Source organism: Urocampus carinirostris, chromosome 9 (genome assembly GCF_059441175.1).
Source record: "Urocampus carinirostris isolate Australia breed hairy pipefish chromosome 9, RoL_Ucar_1.0, whole genome shotgun sequence".
In the NCBI taxonomy this organism is placed as follows: domain Eukaryota; kingdom Metazoa; phylum Chordata; class Actinopteri; order Syngnathiformes; family Syngnathidae; genus Urocampus; species Urocampus carinirostris.
Genome location: NC_142357.1, coordinates 20,460,594 through 20,474,378, shown reverse-complemented (window position 1 = coordinate 20,474,378; position 13,785 = coordinate 20,460,594). Strand labels below are relative to the sequence as shown.

The 13,785-nt window shown below is 40.1% G+C and overlaps 1 protein-coding gene across 1 annotated transcript in view; it reads left to right on the top strand.

Annotated features, from left to right (window-relative positions):
- The window catches only part of fat4 (FAT atypical cadherin 4), a 142,436-nt gene extending 133,692 nt beyond the window's left edge, over nt 1-8,744 (top strand). The window contains exons 15-17 of the mRNA XM_088344351.1: nt 152-369; nt 1,587-1,848; nt 5,882-8,744. Of these exons, the coding sequence (XP_088200477.1) occupies nt 152-369; nt 1,587-1,848; nt 5,882-7,779 (2,378 nt within the window). The 3' untranslated portion in view covers nt 7,780-8,744. The remainder of the gene's footprint in view (nt 1-151; nt 370-1,586; nt 1,849-5,881) is intronic.
- The last annotated feature ends 5,041 nt before the right edge of the window (nt 8,745-13,785 follow it).

The window sequence follows — 13,785 nt, the reverse complement described above, 5'->3', positions numbered from 1 at the left end:
GACTTTGCTGTCTATAATTACGGGTGAGAAACGAATGCCCAATTTGTGGTTCTGGATGTTGACTAAGGAAAATAACTGACATACAGTGTGTGTGTAGCATCAATTCAAATCTGTCAAAACCAATGATTATAAACCTCTGTCTGTTGTACAGATATCACAGCCGACACAGCGCTTTCCCTAGACGGCACTGGTCGCCTGGACTACGCCCTCAAGCAGGGACCCAAGCGAGATGTCTTATTGAGGCAGTCTCTCCAGGGCGGCACCCCTGATCCGGCTGTTCCAAGTCGTCTGGAGGTCAAGTTTAGGACGCGTGGAAAGAGTGGCACCTTGCTGCATGTGCAGGAGAGGAGTAACTACACGACTGTTAAGGTGCGAATGTTGACTTTTGATCCTTTCAGCAAACGGTCTCTACAGCTTCCTCCGACGCGTCCGGTACTGCTGACGTATCACTGTTTGTTTCCATATATGACTTATGTGGGAGCCACAAAAAAGCTTTTGCTTTAGTTAAACAGCATCAGATTGATTCCATTTATACATAAAGGAACACGGCAGCTCTGGAATAAAATGTTTTCTAAAGGAAGTTAATGCCCCTGAAGTATTGAAAACGATCTAAGGAGGAAGTCTGGTGTTTGACTTATCAGCACAAATGGACAATAGCAATTATGAGGAGGGATGGCCCCACTGCCAAAAATAAGCAGCTTTCACATGAGATTGGTGTTTTCGGCTGATGTCAAAAAAGTCAAAAGTCAAAAGACAATTACAAGGCCTTCAGGAGTTAATGTCAAGGCAGAGAATTAGAGATGTTTTGAGCAAGACCGCGATTGAGATGTTAAGACCACGTTGAGGCAAAAGCCTCGAGGAAGCAAACTAAAAACAGACAACAAGACTGTTTCCTCACTCAGACAAGAGTTGAGACCAATACTCTAAGAAAAGTTAAGATTTCAGGTATTTATGACCAAATCAAGACCCACTGAAACCTAATGCTTAAATAGGCTAAACTAAAAAGTATCCCAAAAAAGATGTATACGCATTTAGCAGCTAATAACACCAGACGTGACTTTAAAGAAAGGAAATGTATTCTAAAATACCACTGGAAGTGTTAAAAAGCATTAAAACTGCAAAGTCAATTTAGGAGGGAGTTTGACAAAGAACCACCTAAACAAGTTACCATCACTTGAATTAGAGATAAGCCTAAAGCTGATGAAACTGTTCAACTGTTCAGGATGTTCATAAGGAGTGTTCCAGAGGACCATGTTCGGTGGGATCAGTCTATGAATAAATAATAAATCATTGAGTTTCCAACTGCTTATATGTGTATACATTTTTAGGACACCATGTACAACCAGCCTTCGTTATGTCCACTTTAAAACCAAGATTTTGAATGTACAGATCAAGATAATTACTTGATAAGGTAAAACTGAGTTAAAAAGCTTCCTTCACTTGAGAAGTCAACCGAATTAAGATAAGTAAATACTCTGTTATCACACCAAGATTGTGATAAAAATGGACCAAGTTAAAATATGCCTTGACATTTTCTGTTGTGGAGCTGAAGAAAAGATGACCAAAATTCTGTCTCTGTCCTGCAGCTAAGAAACGGCAACGTCCACTACATATCTGACGCAGGAGTGGGTGGTAAAGTGGAGCGAACCATGAGCGATGTGGTACTTTCTGATGGCCTGTGGCACACCCTCTTGCTGCTTAAGAACGGCTCCACTACCTTGATGCAGGTGGACAACAGCCACTCCCGTGTTATCCAGCTTCCCACCCAGGACTTTGGAGGTCTCAGCGTCCTCAGCATTTCCTTAGGCGGGATCCCGCTGGGTCCTGCACAGCAGAAAACTGCAGCAGGTAAAATAGAGTGTCAATTTAGCGTTTTTGTGTTGTTTTGTATTGCTTTTTATGTAGTCGCCCAATGGAACTCAATGCCCCCCTGGCACAAGTACTGTATTTTCCTGTACTGTAAAGCACACCTTAAAACCCCAAATTGGCCAGAAATTTGAAAGAGCCCAAAACATATGGATACATTTGAAAATGTATACAAGTAATTAATGTGAGCTACTACGTGATGTTCAAGGGTATACCACTGTATTTTTGCAATAAGTGATCGAAAAACATCAATGACCAAAATTGCCAACCATCGTATGCAACGATAATCGAGCCCGGGTAGCAGCGGCACCCTGACCACTAGGCCACCAGCGGTACATGGAACATATGTAAAGGCATTACCATATCTTTTGGACTATATGTCGATCCGGAGTATAAGTCGTGCCAGCAAAAAAATGTGTAATTAATAAAAAAAACATATATAAGTCTCCCTCGGATTATAAATTGCTTTATGGGGAGAAATGTATTTGATTAAATCCAACACCAAAAACACTCATGTCGTCTTGAAAGGCAATTTAAAATAAAACTACGGTAAACAAGCGAAGTAATTTTATGTTCTAAAAATTTTACATGATTAACATACCTGGTTATTTTTAGTATGGACGTAACATATTAAGAGTTATTCAGGTAACTCTACAATTGTCATGATTACTCATTGACCTCGTTTATCCTGTATCTGGTATTGATCCTGTCTGTCCTGTCCGTTTTTGATCTCGTCTACCCCTGGCTTCTAGTGTTCCCGCGCATGACTGCCCCGTTTCCGTAAAATAAACCTTGGTGTGAAAACGTTACGGGTTTGGGTCCACCGTCGATTCGGGTTTTGACAAAAATGAAGTACATGCTTACTAAACAATCGGTTAAAATTGTCATCTTTGGTCTTACAGTAGACGATCCGCCGCTTCCTCTTTCCGCTATCACGCCACTTAAGTCAGACGTAATTTCCGCTTTTCGTCAGTAACTTACAAGTTTTACAAACTTTCCTTCTGCTTTTTGGCTGCACATTTTACTATTAGCTGCCTGCAAATTGCAGAATACTTTTTACTTGTTGGTGCTGTTTTGTTTAGTCTTTTCAGTTTTTAGTGTCTCATTGAAGGTAGATAGACTGGTGTTGTGGTGTGCAGTGTTCATTTTACCTCTGATAACTGATGGACCCCGGGGACTCGCTTGCTCAAAAATCTATGGGTCCCCAAAATTTTGTGTTATCGAGGTTGAAATTGTAAATCAGCGACAAATATATAATATAAATCTATGTATTCATTCAGTTTTAATCATCACAGTTTATTGGTAATACAAATCAGTTATCACTTCAAAATTTTTCAGGTCACAACAATATTGTACATTATGCAAAACAATATTGCTGAAATAATTATATTAATCTATTTTTTCATTCAGTTTTAATCATCACAGTTAATTGGTAATACAAAGCAGTTATCACTTCAGATTTTTCAGTTTACAATATTGTAAATTATACAAAATAATATTGCTGAAATATTAGTCTATATATTCATGCAGTTTTAATCATCACAGTTCATTGGTAATACAAAGCAGTTATCACTTTCGATTTTTCAGTTCATATAGTCATTGTGGTTTGCTGTCCCGCAATAGTTGTAATGCCTTCTCAAGGTCCAATCCATTATCATCCTCCTCATAGCGTCACCAGGAATAAAATTAAGTCAATTTTGGCAGAAAAGTCCTTATCTTGCTTAGGAGTATTTTTTTGATTATTTTCTTTCGTCGAGTCGTTCGCTTCAACACACGTGTTTTCCTAGCCTCCGCGATCTTCCGAAGAATTTCTCCGCCGTTTTTTCGTGCCGGAATTATTGCCGTTGTTATCACTTTCGGCATTATATTTCGACTTATTACTGACACTGAAGAAATTACCAATTTTGTGTTGATTTTCACCTTAAATCGACGACAACCACCGCAACAATGACGTAATCTCGAAGCAACAAGATCTCGTTTGCCGAGATCGGCGTGCAGACTAAAACTCGAACCACGAGACCAAAACAATAATGGCTGGTCTGCCTGACGGAAAGTTTGGAGTGCGGTAAATCTTTGTTAAAAATAAAAGCAATCGGGTAATAATGACTATTTTGTGTCGTTTCCCGGGGACGCACGTTGATTTGAGACTATGCGTCCCCAGCAAAAATGATGCGTCTAGGACATAGGGACGCGGGCAAACGAGAACACACCGTGTGTTCCGCATTTTACACTTGTGTAAACATCACTAAAATGGCTTTATATCTCATTTTACGGGAAATGTGATGGAACAGTAAAACACAGGGCATTTGCACCTTGCATAGAAATACATTTTTAACAAATTAAAAAACATTTACTTTGGCAAAATGACGCCTTATCTTCTGAACATCCGTGCCCATTTGGTAACAAAAGGCGGACAACATAGCAAGAGAAAAAATATCAACACTGGTCCTGGTGTAAAAGTCGCACCTCCAGCCAAGCTATGACAAAACAGTGACTTATAGTCCAGAAAAAACTATAGATTGTATTTTCTTATCACATTATCTTTACTCTTGGTGCGAGAAAAAATTGTTAGAGATTTGGAAAACAGAACGTTTTTCTGAAAACAAACGTAAATTCCGTTTCATCAGATACACCAAAGAGTGGTTTCCCTTGTCCTGTTTCTTTGCATTTAATGATATCTTTCTGAACTATTTTGTGTATCGTCCATTTTGTAACATTTGTTTATGGCACAGTGTGAGTACCAATAGTGAGATAATGAAACACCATCTATTGACTTGTAGTATGACATCTGCACAACTGATAATCTATTATTTTAGATTTTGACGCTCTTGCCGCCGCAACCTGGAGTTCGAATCCCGTTGCATGCAATGTTTTGTGATCCAGGTCAGGGACATTTTTTGAAGGAATCAATCATTGTACTAATAAATAGTACAATTATATGAAATATGCAACGCTATACACGGATAACCACGGTAGTTGTTATTGTAGTTTTAATTCACTGCACCTCATAGTCCAGTGCGGTGTATACATGATACATGTATGACGGAAAACCTTATTTGGAGGTGCGCCTTATATTTGGGTATCCCTTATAGTGCAGGAAATATGGTGCTAACATCTAGTTCTTGTCGGTTTGGTAGTACTTTTGTTAACCCCAAATAACTAAAATAATACTGTTTATTTTAGTATGACAAAACTCAAATTTACCGGCTTTGAATTTACAGAAGTTGAACACATGGTGATTAATCTAATATCCATTGCGGAAGCCGGAAAAGAAGAACAAATAATGATTTAATCTGACTTTTCCTTGGCGCGATTTGCCTTTGAGGACTCTGGTTTATTTTGTCTCCATTTCCTGTGTTTTCAACCTAAATCACAACTCAGACGTCCTCGGGGTTGTTTTGAGGACACTTCGGAAAGGTGAAGCGGAGTGTTTCCAAGACAGACAGAAAATGACAGTTAATATTTCAGGAGACTAAAAAGGAATTTGATGCCACAGACTAGCATGATAAATCTCTTGAAGGAGGGCACATTCTCCAGTATGTGCCTTTCAGGCACACACTCCTCAGTGCAGTGCAATTTCAGTGATTTTTACAATAAAACAAAAAAAAAGTCCTGGATCTGCACTGCAGTGAATTCAATAATAATACAAAAACATTATATTCACATCAATGAAGCAGTGCTTGACATAACACAAAGCCAGAGATTAAATTACATTCAGGCACACTCATGGAACACAGATGTATTTCTTAAAGCTGTAACTATTCAGATGATAGAATCTCCGTTTTGAATTGAACACTTTATATTTTTCTTGATGCCAATCTGCAAGTTAAGCATGTATTTGTTTTTTCGATCAATTATCTGTGCAAACAGTATACCTTTTGTTGTGATTAGCGCTCTCAGTTTCTGTTTGTTTGACAGAAAATGAGCAAGCCTCAGTAAATCACTCAATCAACGCTGGTCTAACTCCAAGAAACCCTTTTGTCCTTTGAGTGTCTAATAGTTCTTTTTTCCTCAGGTTTCGACGGATGCCTGGCCTATGTGAAATATAACGGAGACAACTTGCCTTTCACTGGAGAACACGGCTTGGTGGTATTGACCAAGACTAGTCCATCTGTCAAGATTGGTTGCAGAGGTCCAAACTTGTGCGAAAGCAGCCCATGTTGGGATGGCCTGATGTGCATCAATCAGTGGTACACATACCAGTGTGTCCCACCTGGTGACTGCGCGTCTAGCCCGTGTCAGAACCAAGGAAGCTGTGTGCCGGATCCTCGTTTTGGTTTCACTTGTTCCTGCTCGGAGTTCTACACAGGGAGGACATGTGAGACCCTGGTGGCGTGCCTCGGTGTACAGTGCCCCCAAGGGACCACATGCAAAACGGCCAATAATGGCGGCTTTACCTGCAGTCCAAACCCTGTGACTGAAGCTATGGTTCTCCCCATTTGGGCCGTCCCTGCTATTGTTGGTAGCTGTGCAATGGTGCTCGCCTTGGTTGTGCTCAGTCTCATCCTGTGCAACCACTGCAAGGGCCGCAACAAAAACAAAGTGCCAAAGGATTCTAAAGAGAAGAAACCCAAGGAAAAGAAGAAAAAGAAAAAGAAGGGAAGTGAAAATGTGGCATTCGACGACCCGGACAAAATCCCTTCTTACGGAGATGACTTGACAGTCCGTAAGCAACCAGAAGGTAATCCCAAACCTGATATCATCGAGAGGGAAAACCCATACCTTATATATGATGAATCCGACATTTCTCACAATAACGAAGCCTTTCCAAGTGCACCCTGTGCACCTTGTAACGGGCCTGAGGCCGAGATCGAGCACTACGACATTGACAATGCCAGCAGCATAGCACCGTCGGACGCGGACATAATTCAGCACTACAAGCAGTTCCGAAACCACACTCCAAAATTCTCCATCCAGAGGCACAGCCCACTGGGCTTTGCGAGGCAGTCCCCTTTGCCCTTGGGTGCCACCAGTTACTCATACCAACCTCAGTACACCCAAGCACTACGATCCACCCCAGTTAACCACGCCCTTTCAGCGTGCCCCACACCTAACCATCTGTCCAGACACTCGCCGGCCCCGTTTGCGAAGCCCACTTCCTTCTATAGGAACACGCCGACCAGAGAGCTCAACCTGTCTCGCCATGAAGGCAGCCCTCTAGACCTGCACAATGATATGTGCCAGCCACCACCAATGTTCAACTATGCCACCCGGTTGGGACGGCGCAGCAAGAGCCCACAAACCATGGCCGGCAATGGCCACACCTCCCGACCAGGGAGTCGCCTCAAACAGCCCATTGAGCAGATCCCCTTGGAGACTGGACCCCCCATTGGGCTTTCTATTGAGGAAGTGGAGCGCCTAAACAATCCCCGGCCACGCAACCCCAGCATCTGCAGTGCTGACCATGGTCGCTCTAGTTCCGAAGAAGACTGCCGCCGGCCTTTCTCGCGGGTCCGCAATCCAGCCGATGGCATACCCGCCCCGGAGTCTTCTTCAGAGAGTGACTCGCACGACTCTTTTACCTGTTCCGAAATGGAGTATGACCGGGAGAAACCTATCTGTTACAGCTCACGGGTCCCCAAGCTCTCGCAGGTTAATGAGTCCGATGCAGACGACGAGGATTACGGTGGGAGGCTTAAACAGAGGCGGTACTCCAGCCGCCGGCCAGAAGGGGGCCCTGGTGTGCACACAGCTGAGCAGTGCCACACCCTGCCTCACAAACTGGGCCCGCAAGCTGGGGCTTTCAACTGGGATAATCTTTTGAGCTGGGGCCCCGGTTTTGGACATTATGTGGACGTGTTCAAGGACTTGGCGATGCTTCCGGAAAATGCATCTGCAAAGGACATTGAAATGAACAGCGGGGCTGGTTCGGTCACAATTCTTAATGAAGGAGAAGCTGAGCAATACGTATGAGACTACTTATTGTCACATTGACATTCTCAGAGACTATGTGACTATGTTTCAGTGTTTATAAAGAGAATAACGACGACTTTAAATGCAGTAAGGCAGAATCAGCGGCACCTAAACCCACCTTGGTTTTATCAGTCCTTTGTCCAGACGTCCCGTCATGCGTATTTTGCACGCTTTAAAGAATTTTGCATCTGTATTCAATTGACCCCCATCTTTGTTATCTCTTGAACATGTTCTGCTCGGTAATACCAATAATGCCTCTCCCTCCTCAACGGCAGACTAAATTAACACTCCCTGCTGTTGAACGAAGCAAAACTCCTGCTTTAGACGTTTTCAGCGACGGTTTAAATCAACAGCAGAGGAAACACTTGCATTTTTATTGGGACTGCACCTGCAGACTATTTCTGAAAATAAGAACCCTAATTTAAGTCGCAACCATCCGCCGCCATCCATCGCTTAGTGTTGTTTGCTCACAGAAGGCTGGCTAACTGCTCCAAGAGTGACGATGAATCGAGTCGCCTGCCTTATGCACAATTGAGGATTGCAGCATGTTTTTTGTGTGTTTGTTTTGGGTGGTCATGTTTGCATTTAAAATGCTCTGCCATTTTGTTTTTCTATTAAAATGACGACAGCTTTTGTTTTGTTTTTTCATAACTCGAAACTGACAAAACTATGTATATTTTTGACCTGTGTCAAGCGAGGATTTCTTGTTGTGTTTACCCATTATGTTTTTTTTGTACAGTTTATTAACTTAAGCTGTGTTTTTATGGATCTTTTTTCATAAGCCGAAATTTATGTGCTTACTTTCGGGGAAAGTAAGGGTTAAAACCCTATTCTATTTTATTTTTTACATCTGTTACAAATGTAACGTCAGTATTTTCCACTTTTTATAAAACTATAACATGCTGTATGCTTTGTACCTGTAAAAAGCCAATAACAGAATAAAAAAAATATTTATTTAAAACCAACTGTTTTATCTTGTTGAAATCAAGTTCGACAAAGTTAGTGCAGTTCTTTTTGTAAACAAAAAAAAAAAAACATCAATGACTTTCCTATGTTTTTTTTTTATCATAATCGGGAGACTATAGAACTGTAACATTCCATGAGCTATGTAGAACTCATTTTCGGTTACACTACACTAAAAGTCGTTAACAATTTAGACCCTGACAGTTACAATGTTATTATTATGTTATCACAATTTTGTAATCATTAAACACGGGGTTAAAATAAGCAAAGTCAACCTCTAAAATAATGTTTTTTAAAAAGACTGATCAAGTCAAGAATTATTCATGCCTGCTAGAAATCAAATTTCCCAGAAAATCAGTATGACCAATTACTGCGGAGATTTTTTCGAAACCAGTCCGCGACCTACTCAGGCTTTCAGCACCACGTTAGAAACCCTTGACACTAGACATTTTGTGGTCAAAAATAACTGTTGTCATGTTGTGTGTGTCCCTGAATTGGAGCAAAAACATTAGTGATAAAAAAGTTTAACAACATCCGAGCGGACACTCGTGATCAAAGAAAAAAAAAAGAGAGTTGTGGATGCATTGGGGCGGCAGTGGCTCAGGAGGTAGAGAGCTCGTCTTGGGATCAAGAAATCGCAGGTTCGATTCACGGCTCCTCCATGTCACATGTCGAAGTGTCCTTGGGTAAGACACGTAACCCCTAATACCCCCAATAAGCAGGTTAGCGCCTTACATGGCTGCACGGCGCTTTGGGAAGTCTTGACTTGAAAAGCGCTATATAAAATGCAGATCATTTCATTAAGGTGAAAAGATTGGACCGAGTCACTCATAGGAAATACACAGGTTTGCAGGGCACACTTTATATTGGGTAAGATAAATTAAACATGAATGATTGTTGCTACGACATAAATAAAATAAGCAAAATATCTCGTTATTTTCTTAGCTTCAGCTAACTGTTAGCGTGTAGCCTAAAAACTGCATGGGTTCAAATTAAAAACAGGCCCACATTGCAAACAATCGTTGGGCACACAATCCAAGTCATTTGTTAGATACATTTAATTATTTATATGTTTATTCTTATTTTTGGGGGGAGGAAAAGCATTTCTTGGTGGCATTGTGCCACCCAATAACAGTTAGCTGAGGCTAAATAACAACACACTTTGCAGAGATATTAAGTTGTACAGACTTGATAAAAATAATCATATACGTTTAATTTATCTTACCTGATATGAAGTGTGTGCTGCAAACCCGAGCACTTTTGATGAGTGTCTCGGTACAATCATTTAACTTTAATGCATCCACAAGTCTTCTTCTTGGACCATGAGTGTCCGGTGGGATCCTGTAAAACTTCAGTTTCTGATTACTTGAGTTTTTTCTCTGATTCTGGCAAACGAACACAAAACATGACATTTTAACACCGAACGAGCAAAAACTAAAGCTTGATTTCTTCAGTGTGTTAACCAGTGCGCAATATTGTATGCAACCAGCTTTGACTGTGACGTCAAACGTGACGTAGGTTATGGAAGGGTCTATTACACTTGTATCTTTATTTTGACAGATTTTTATGAAGAAGAGCTTATGAAAAATGAAAAAGTGGATTATTTTTCTACTCTCTTTTTTTAATAATCAAATCTATTTGTATTTAGTTTTCGTTTTAATCCTGAATCAAAAGTTATAAGCGTGTTTTTTTTGACCCACGCCGAAATCTCAGTCGGTTTTGTTCTGAAAAGAAATCCGCATTCTGAGCAGAGAATGGCATACCTCTCAACGTCCAAGGCCCCATGGGCCTACAAAAACTTGTATTTTTCCTTAAAATATAAATTTGCGGCATATGTATTTTTAATGTGAAAAAAATAAACTCTTCACAAAGTGTACAATACAAAAAAATATATATTTACCATTAAATTTGTTACCAATACAGACACATAACACCTTCAAAGCACGTCAAATCTAAATGTACAGTGATTATTTCAATTCTAAAAGGGAAAAGATTGGCAGTCTTTACTGAAGATTGGCATTTTGAAAGGTTCTCAGTTTTGCGGGATTTATTCAGCTTCTTCTGCCACTGTTACACAATGCACTTTGCATTGGAGCCATCAGTATTATTTAAATTAGTTCCAATTTTGCTCATTTCCCTGCTTTGATTCATTTTTGCATACACTACTCTTTTCTTTTTTCCTTTGTGTCTGTTGTATTGAACTCCAGGCTACAGCCTTACCCTCTTAGCTCAGCGCGCTAAGCAGGCAGACACAGAGAAGACATTACTCATATTGACCAGCCACGAGTGCCTTCAAAAGAGAAAGAGAGAACAAGAAAGAGAGAGAGAGTTGTATCAAAAACCCGATTGTAAAGTCGTTCAGTTAGTGATTAACCCATCACTAGTTTGCAACAAAAAAAAAAAGACATGGAATGGGGGGTAAAGTAGCAAACTCGCTTAATTCTTGATGCTTATTTCTTGACAATTGGGGTTATTCATAATTAGAAAATCTCTATTTGTTATATTTTATTCTACCTCGTGCACATCTTAAAATGTATGAAAACATACTTTTTGTGGCAAATACGTGCTGGTTTACAGGCTTGCAACATTAACATAGCACTAACAGGGCAATGAAAAAGTTGACATTCCATATTGTTTGTTTGAAATGAAAAACAACAAAATTTAAATTTAAAATATTACTCTCCAGTGCTATAAATAAACTATGAAATAAAAAAATGCGCTAAAAATATATCAATTCAAATGTGTTAAACAAAAAGGCAAAGAATAGCATTCTTTGATGGGAAATAACATCTGGGAAGCGCCTGAGCTTATAGGGACTGATTCACCTTCTTCTGGTACTAATAAACCCTGCACTCCAATTTGAAACCACCAATATCATTACAATGGGGCTACTTTGTCTCGTATTCCTAATTTTGACGTTTTTTTTTTTTACATCCAGTACTTTTTTTTTGTCTGTTGTATCAAACTCTAGGCTGTTGCTCCTCCCCTCTTTGCTCAGCACCCAGACACAGAGATAACACCACTCACATTGGCCAGTCATGACTGTTTTCTTGAGAGAGAGAGTAAGAGAAAGACAGAGGAAAACAGAGAGTGTCTCAAATGGGGTGTTGTGCCGAAAATTGTCCCCCCTAGCACAAACGTCACTAAAACAACTTAGTATCTAATTTTAGGGAGAATGGAACAATAAACTTTGCCATAATGACATTGCCCTGCATGAAAAATCCCTCCTCGCCTAAACATCACTAAAACAACTTGAAAATGGATGGACACGTAAATCAGCTTCTTTTATTGCGATTAAATTGTGATTCAAAATGGCATATTTTAATGTTACATGTATTAAAAGCCGTTACATGCTTATAACGCTGTCAATTTCTCAACTGGTAAAACAAGAGATGGACGTACGGAGATAGGATAAGGCGTCATTTCAAAAAAGTCCATATTTTCAACTTGCTCAAGGTATCAATCAATCAATCAATATACTGAAGCCATGCCCCCCTAGTGGGAGATGGCTAGAGTCAAGAACACGTTAACATTCACCAAACATTCATTCCCCTTCGCTCTTCCAGACCATAAACCGAACATTAAGCCCACAGGACAACAAGGGGTGAGTTGCTGTGCCATGCAACCCTTCATCAGGAGAGAGGCACGACAGAATACACTGGTTTACCCCCTCCTTTGTATGAATTTCCCAGAAAGATTTAAGATCTACAAGATATACAAGGTGCAAATTCTACGTGCTTTACTGATCTATTACATTCCCCCAAAAATAAGATACAAAGTCGTTTTGGGTAAAATTGGAGCTGGGGGGGACAATTCTTGCTACTTGTAGATGGGGAGCCTGCTCTTGTCACTGCTTCAAAGAGAAGTTTATTTTGTTTAATCATCACAAAAAACATATGGAATAAAGGCTATTTCGGTGAACTCGATATTTCGTTCTTGATAATTAGAGCATTATGCATATTATCCGGTATAGTACGCATAATTAGCATACTTTGGCTGGCAAAAACACACTGGTTGACAGGTATTCAAATCTGAAACTGAAATTATCCGCGCATCTTTTATGACGTCCGAGCGGTGTAGTAGTTTCCCACAGTACACGCCCATGGCCGACTCTGATGCTCTTTGCAGACTTTACAACCTGTGATTGAAGGTGCGAAGGAGTCGCCCTTCAACTTCCCACGGCGCTCCCGCCGCGTTTCCCCACACAACCGCAGAATGTCATCAAACGTCTTATCCTCTGTTCGAATCATTTCCATGTTGACTTTTGCAGTATTTATGAAAGGATGTGGCACGCAATTGCTGATTTTGGCCTCTCCTATTAAAATAATAACTGCAGAAAAAATGCTCATAGAGATTAATGATCATGAAGTACAGCTGCAGCGCCTGTTTTAGCTGGGTCTATTCACTTTAATGTAACTGACTGAGAAGCAACACACTGTTGACACACATATTAAAAGTGCAAGGCTAGCAAATGTAGTAAAACTTGACTCCAATGATGCACAGGAATGATGAGTGAATCAAAAGTAGACTGTCTGAAGTTTTCTGGTTTGTATTTGATTGTGACAAATCAAAGTTTGGATGCAGCTCTTAAAAATGCTAGTGTTGTACTGAATATCGTATGGAACTGATTTTCCTCATTATAGGCAATTTACAGGGTTGGGTAGGGTTACTTTAACTTGATTACTTTCAATTACTTTTGGATTACTCCAATACCAAATATGCTAATAAAAGACAAAATAAACTAAATATGAATAAAATTACAAAATTTGGTGCAGGCTTGGGGAGTAACGGAATACATGGAACGGCAAAAATGATGTTGGCAAGCTGTTTAGATTTTTTTTTCTTTTTTTTTCTGTCGGATTTTATGTTAGTTTTGCCTGAGATCAAAGCCAGGAGAGAAAGCTTACCACGTGTTGTGAGTCATAATTTGATTCATATTTAGTTTCTTTTGTCTTTTATTAGCATATTTGGTATTGAGTAATCCAAAAGTAATTGAAAGCAATCAAGTTAAAGTAACCCTAAACAACCCTATCAATTTAACAG